General features: G+C 40.3%; 1 protein-coding gene across 1 annotated transcript; it reads right to left on the bottom strand.

The window, feature by feature from the left end:
• On the bottom strand, window positions 1–6,277 carry gal3st1a (galactose-3-O-sulfotransferase 1a). Its single transcript, XM_069709537.1, has 3 exons — window positions 5,969–6,277; window positions 2,004–2,155; window positions 1–1,720 (listed from the first exon to the last, which is right to left on the bottom strand). Exons 1-3 carry the CDS (start codon window positions 5,972–5,974, stop codon window positions 571–573), a joined length of 1,308 nt encoding a protein of 435 aa, XP_069565638.1. The 5' UTR covers window positions 5,975–6,277; the 3' UTR covers window positions 1–570.
• Window positions 6,278–7,515: the final 1,238 nt, after the last annotated feature.

Here is a 7,515-nt window from a genome sequence, read left to right on the forward strand (position 1 = left end):
ACTGTGTTTCTTGGTTTGTTTGTATATAATATATATAGATATATAATGTACTGTATATACTGTGCATTTTATATTTTTTACTGCTATTTACTGCTATTTTATTGCTTTTCTATTATTCTATTCTATTATTTTATTCTATTATTTCTATTATTATCTTATTGCTTCTGTATGCTGCTGTAGCGAAAAAAAATTCCCCTCGGGGATTAATAAAGTAAATACCTACCTACCTACCTACCTATTAGAATAGGCTCACATCTGAGAGTAAGAACTTTTTAATGTATGTTTGAAAGTTGACTCACAAACAGAAAACAATATAAGCTTTGTCTGCATGTAATAAACTGGTTTACTATTTGTAGCTTGTGAGGTCAACAATATTTTTTTTCTCGAGCACTCATCAGATACATCACAGTGCACAATCATAGATGATACAAACACGTGAATCGGGATACGTTTCAACAAAATGAGACAGGAAATGTGACGGAAACCTTTAACCTCTCATACAATCAGCCAGATAGGTTTCTCCTCTTTTAGTGCAGTCTTTCAGAGTTCAATTGGCCCTTCTTGTTCACGTCACCAGTTAATGATATCTCGGACATGGCCCCAAAGCTTGGTGATCCACAGGTTCACCCCGAGCTCTGTCAGGTATTGAATCTCTGGCATCAACATCTTACGGCACAACTTCCGATGTGCTTTGTCCACGTTCTTCTTTAGGTTATAGCCCATGATAGACTTCTCTCCGATTGGCTGCCAGGGCTGCATGGCTGTTTCTTGGATGCTACCGGCTTCCACAGCATGGCCTCCCTCAATGCAGATAGATGCCATCTCCTTGTTCCTCCTCCTGAGCTCTGCCACATCTTCAGCCATACGCTGCCGTCCATATGCATCTACCTTCTTCCAAAATGTTTGGTTGAAACGCTGATATAGCTTCCAGTCAATAGCATTCCACTCAAGGGCCCTGGCCCTCAGTTTAGGAGTAAGTTTTGACACAGTGGATTCTTTGCGGGCATTGAGCTTGAAGAAGAGTAGGTCATCCATCTCCCAGCAGAGGGCATCCTTCAGCAGGATGAGTGATTCTTCAAAATATTCCACCAACATGCCCAGCTGAAAACGTTCAGTGATGAGTTTGATTCCTTCTTCTACCCACGGGTCGTCCGGCTCCAGAGTGTTGTCCTGTCCAAAGTCAAAGAACAGTAGATTCTTGAGGTAGAAAGAGTTGAAGCCTTCTGGATCAAAGTAGGCATGGGGGTCAAGTAGGAACTCGGTCAGCTTGTCATCACCTGTTATCTTCCAGGTAAAAGGCACCAGTCGGCCAAAGTAGTGAAAAGATGACTCAAAAAGCTCTGCAGGGTCTCGCAGAATAGTGATGTAGGATGTGTCCAAAGGCAGCAACTTGTCTATTTCAGGTGCATTGAAACGCATGTGATTACAGATAATATTGAAGCACATTCCAGGTCTATAGTCCTTAACCTGGGAGCGCTGAAAAAGAGATGGATAGAAGAAGTCATTTCGGCTGTCAGGGAAGGCAAATTTGAGCCGATGTTTCTCTCCAAAGCGGAAAAGGATGTTGAGGAAGGTGCTGCTGGCTGTTTTGTGCGTCTTCATGAACATAATATCCACTTTAGGAGGACAGGTCTGCCCTGGGTTCTTCTGTGAACTGTTGCTGGTTGGTTTGGAGTGGAGCTGGGATGGACGGTGGGCACAGGAGTAAGGTACTGGAACCCTACAGAGAGGAAAACCAGAAAAGGATAAATGTGCTGATGATTTGGTCTGAATTTGGTTTCACACAAAAAAAGAAAAAGCAACAAACCAGCACATTTGAGAAGCTAGAAAAATAGTTGGAAGTTTGTTTGACAAGGGATTCAAATTCTTTTTTTTTCTGTCAATCAACTAATAGTTTAATTTAAAAAAAAAAAATACAGTATTTTCAGAATAAATTTGATACATTGTCTGTTTTACATGATGGTTTCTACAGAACACATGTACTCCAGCATTATGAGTCTTACTCGGGCAGACTGAGGTGGATCTGCGGGGTGGACAGGCAGTAAAGAAGGATCATACAGCTGGTCAGGAGGGTACCCAGGACCAGGCCTTTGCACATGGACCTCCACTGCCTCCTTTGCTTACCAGCCATGGTCCAGCAGAGTCGAAGGTTACCCTAAAAACAACAGAACAAATCTCATCACCATTTTATTGATCATCACAATTATATTGTATATAATATATATAGATATATACTGTACTGTATACACTGTATATACTGTGCATTTTATATTTTATATTTATATTTTTACTGCTATTTTACTGCTATTTTATTGCTTTTCTATTGTTCTATTATTATCTTGTTGCTTCTGTATGCTGCTGTAGCGAAAAAAATTTCCCCTCGGGGATTAATAAAGTAACTACCTAACCTAACCTAACCTAACCTAACCTAACCTAACCTAACCTAACCTAACCTAACCTAACCTAACCTAACCTAACCTAACCTAACAATAGGTTCCATTTATCTCAAGTTAAATATCAGCAAAGAATGTTCTCTGCTATTCAGAAGCAAGCCGTTACATTAGACAACACTTTCAATGATTTATTTAGATCGGAAAATTAAATGTAATGTGACTCCATAGGTCACTATCTTTATTCTCTGGTTTCTCCAGGAGTGGACACAAAAACATGAACACCTGTAAAATACCATGCACTGCACTGTAATAGCTTGTGACAGTGAGGTGATAGCAATAGTGATGAAAGGTAGTATTTAATACACTTGGTTTGCATTATTTAATAACAATGTCCACTGCTTTAAGCTTTGGCAAGGATACTGTTACAGAACTTTTATTCAATTCTTGGAGTAATATTCATTCTTATGAAATGGACTTCTCCTTTATAGGAACATCGATGTCCCAGCTGTACTGACAGAGGAAATTAAACTGGTGATTCTCTAACAGCAGCACCACATGCGATAACTTTTACGTGTATTACTGTAATGTCATCGGGTGGACCATAATTTAAGGTGCTCGAGAATAAGAGCTCACAGGTAAGTACATTTTCAGTGCATTTGACACTGTCCCAGATAACCTCATTGCAATTTGGCAGTCCATTTCATAAACACTTTAAACACTGAGTGTTGTTAAAATTGTATGGTGAGCTACAAAATGACATACTTGTGGCCTGAGGAAATGAGCAACCTTGTGTTTCTCAGCTGCCTCAAAAAATAAATAATGCACTACTGTGGAAAGTGATATTGCATTCCCCCCTGCAGACTGCGGTAAGATGAGCCTCCTGCTGACTCAGCTTCATAAGAAACACTCGCCACCTGGAATTTGTAGCCTTATGTGGCCCAATGTGACCTCAATACACAGCCGGGGGCAAGGAAACACACATAATGTAGGGCACATTTGTTTCAGCTTTCATTGGCCTTTCAAAGAAAAAAATATTTTGAGATTATCAACATTAACCGTAAGTAAATATTCTTTTTACCTATTTGTCATTTTACTTGTAAGACCTGTCATATGTTTCAGCCAGTGGTGGAAGACATATTCAGATCCTTTCCTAAAATGTAAGTATCAATACTACCATCTAAAAATCATTCCCTTAACTATAAGTACAGACATATTATTAGCACAACAAAATATCAATTGTAAAATAGCCCCTTACTGTGGATCGACTTCTAATTACATTATATACACTTCAGTTTAGTGCACTGGCTCCCAACCTGTGGTTTGGGCCCTTCCAAAGTGTCACAAGATATATATGGCTGATTCTGAGATGAATAATATTAAATATTTGACTTATTTTTAGCCTTTAACAATGCATTCTAATTTATCTATTTTATTACCGCAACCTTAATCTGCAGTGTAACCACCAACTACAGTTGTCAAATAATACAGTATTTCCCTCTAAATTGTAAGGGAGTATGGATCAAAAAAGTGGGATATGGTATGATACAAATATAGAAGTACAAGTGCCTCAAAATTGTACTGAAATAGTACTTGAGTAGATGTACTTTCTACAACAAGGTAACCCAGAGTGTAGACAGATGTTGGTCTGCATCACTCATAGCAGACACCTGCAGCTGCACTGCTCTTCATGGGCTGAAACGTTTCAGATTGTTGGGACATCACTGAACGGAAAACTTACAGACTGTTTTGGCCTTCTGGAAGCAGTCCACAGCAGGCGTTAGGCCAGCGTGGGACAGCTCCCTGTTGTGAGGGCAGTAAATTGCCTGCTGCGTGCTGCAGCTTCCAAGATGCAAATGAACGCTGTGCCAGAAATGTTTGAAAGCCATGTTTCTGACGTAGTGTCAGTTTTTGATGGAAGACATCAAAACACTTATTTACGGCCAAGAAGTTATTCAGCTGTTGAAAAACCACCTTTTCAATTATTTTACTTAAAAATGGGAGGTTTGATATTGGCCTGTCATTTTTCATTGTTGCGGAGTCTAAATTAGCCTTTTTTTTAGGAGTGGTTTGATAACTGCAGTTTTTAGGGCTTGTTGGAAGACACCTGAGAGAAGGGATGTGTTTACAATTCGTAAAAGATCAGTGGTCATGTAGTTTGAAATATTTTTGAAAAAGGCTGTTGGTATAATATCCAAGCTGCAGGAAGAGGACTTCAGATGTTGTATAATGTCTTCCAGACTTCCATGGTTGATTGAATGAAATTGTGTCATGATATTTGAATGGATATTATTTAGAGACGGGGACAGTATCCTGTGGTTGGTGTGGAGGCATTTACTGCTTGTCTAATTTTCTGTATTTTGTCAGTAAAAAATGAGGCAAATTGATTGCATGCCCAAGTGGATTGGAACTCAGCAGCTACTGACACTGGAGGGTTTGTTAGCCTGTCGACGGTAGCAAATAAGGCGTGTGTAATAACTGAAGTTATTATATTTTTGTCCATAATCATGTTTTTAAATCAGTGTATGCTGAACTATTTTATGTGAGGATTGTGGAATTGTTGGGTTCCTCTGTATAATGTTGTAAAGTTCTGTTGTAAGGACTTTAATATGTTAAGTGCCATGAAATAACTTTGATTTGGCACTATATAAATAAAATGTAATTGAACTATAATAACCATTTACCTTTTGAAAAATCCAGACTTAATCCCACTTGAGTCTAAAGTAAGGTGTTCTTTTGTGATGTCATTTATTATTGACTTTTGGATTTAGACCAGCTTTGGGTTATGGTTTAAGGTGGAGCTCTGAAAGCTTCATGTTTGTGAGTCACTGTGTGGCTATTGGTCCTGACTGCATTATAGAGCTAACATTTATGGTTCAGTGTTATCATCAAAGCATTAAACAAACACTATTCTCCAAACACAGCTAATTGAGCCATTTTCCCTCTTTGTCTGGACACCATGAAGCATGTGAGAGACAACTTTGATGGGAGATATTTGGGACAAGAACAGTTCAGGTGGAGAAGTTTGACTGAAAATGTAAAGTGACATTTTCTCTCCTGTATATTCCTGCAATAATTTATTAACCCGAGATCTTATTGGACAAGTAAAAAGCTGTTATTTGTAAGGTTGGTTGACATGAATGTTTGTATAAGTTGTCTCCAAAAAGCGCCTTATAACCTCAATGTATGTCCATGTAGGATGTATATTAGTATAACTTTGTCCACTATATTGAATGTCCACACCAACTCAACAGGGGCAATGGCATAGCTCACATTCAGCCTGAAAATGTTTTCCCTAAGGTTTGCATAGCTGCAACCCAAAGACAGATTTATTTTTTCTGTTTTGGTAGAATAAGAAAGTGAGTAGATGGAAACTAAGATAGTTTTTTTAGAATAAACATTAAAAGTGAAGAAGGCAAGATTTAGGATTGAGCTGAACAGTTGAAGGTGTCATTCAAGATCTTGTTTGTCCTAACATACAATGATAAGATTTACCAACATTACAAAGCACACAATAAGATAATTGTAAAAAGAGATACAATCTAAGTCAATCAAAAGACTGAAGAAGAATTTCTTACCCTCATACATGAATCCAAAGAGAAACTAATTGATGTGTTTCTGGCGCAACAGCATTTTGTCCATCCACTTCCAATGATTAAAACCGCCTACTGCTGTTCTTATGTCGGATCTTGACATACACATTCCCAGCGCAGTACCGCGCACCCCTAATCACATGTCCAGTGTCACGGAGCTCATTCATCTGGTTGCTGTTCGTCTTCTCCTCTTTCTCTCCCGGCTCACTGCGTGCACACCTGATGCCTGCAACCTCCCCCCTCAATTTTCAATTCCAAAGGTGCTCTTGCCGGATAAAGCACTACAGGGACGCCCATCTAGCCTCTTGTGACGTCAGGGTGTCTGTCAGGGGACATGCACTTGTCAGTGAGTGTAAAAGAGAAGGGGGGGAGGGTAAAGAAGGAGGGAGGAGAGAGGCTGTATAGTCCCTGTTCTGTGTCTACATACAGAGGGCTATTGAGTGTAGACACTGGAGTCTGAGCTGCAAGCTGATAGGAGGAGTGGAAAACAGCATAAAAAGAACAAATGCAGAAATCCAAAGCACAAAGGCTCTAATTGTACCAGTTGATCAAAACTGCTCTATGTATTGTTTGAAATGCTTATTTAGCAAGCTGTGTCTATATGTGTGACAGGAGAAATGTACACAAACAGCAATTACATTTTTTTCCACAACAGATCAGACAATTATCTGAACAAACACAGCCTGAGCTGTCATGAGACGATACTGGGTATAATCTTTCAAAAACAAACAAGTTCTTTCCCATTTACAAAGGATTCATCTTTTCTCTCAGTAATGATTCCTTGCAATTTATGCATTAAAAGCTTTCCAGATTTGAACTCTGAGATATGTACATAAGGATATACAGTACACATGGTATCTTATGCTTTTGAAACTGCCGCCCTCACTAGTCTCTTGAGCAAGACAGCAGAGACATTTCAGTGGAGAATAAAATGAACATTTCACCATGACTGGAGTCCATTTAGCTCTGTGTACCAGAATGTGGCAATATGTAGTCACAACGTCTCACCCAGTACAGTAGGCCCCGATTGCTGGGAGGCGCACTGGATCTGTGCTGCTCATCCCATACGCGTCATCTTCGGGCACGACAGTGACCCTTTTGTTCAGCAGGGAGGGCCTTTGCCAGCAGGCACCCAGAGTGCCAGGCTGAGACCCGAACTGGGTGGGCATGTGCGGAATGCATATCTGGGTGCGAGGGGAGGAAGGAGAGGGGGCGGGGAGTGTCACAAGCTCGTGCGAGGAGACTGAACAGTGTGGGGCATGACTAGCTTGGCCTTTGACCCGCACGATCACAGCACCATCTCAGAGGGCAGAGGGGCTTCTGCTCCTTCGTCATCAACACCCACTGCTAAACTGTGGACCAATCAGTGAAGACTTCCAACCAACAGCAGCAGACTCTGCCCAACGCACAGATGTGAACTCTTAGGCCTCGTGGTACAAATACTATTTCCAAGTTTACAGCATATCTGAGGCCAGCTCCATAAAGAGACTAGTGGCTTCCTCGAAGCATACATAATACCATCACCAGCTCAG

The sequence above is a fragment of the Brachyistius frenatus genome, unplaced genomic scaffold (assembly GCF_029030835.1).
Source record: "Brachyistius frenatus isolate BFR_SWC_R1_liver_20210118 unplaced genomic scaffold, ASM2903083v1 Contig_83, whole genome shotgun sequence".
Lineage (NCBI taxonomy): Eukaryota > Metazoa > Chordata > Actinopteri > Embiotocidae > Brachyistius > Brachyistius frenatus.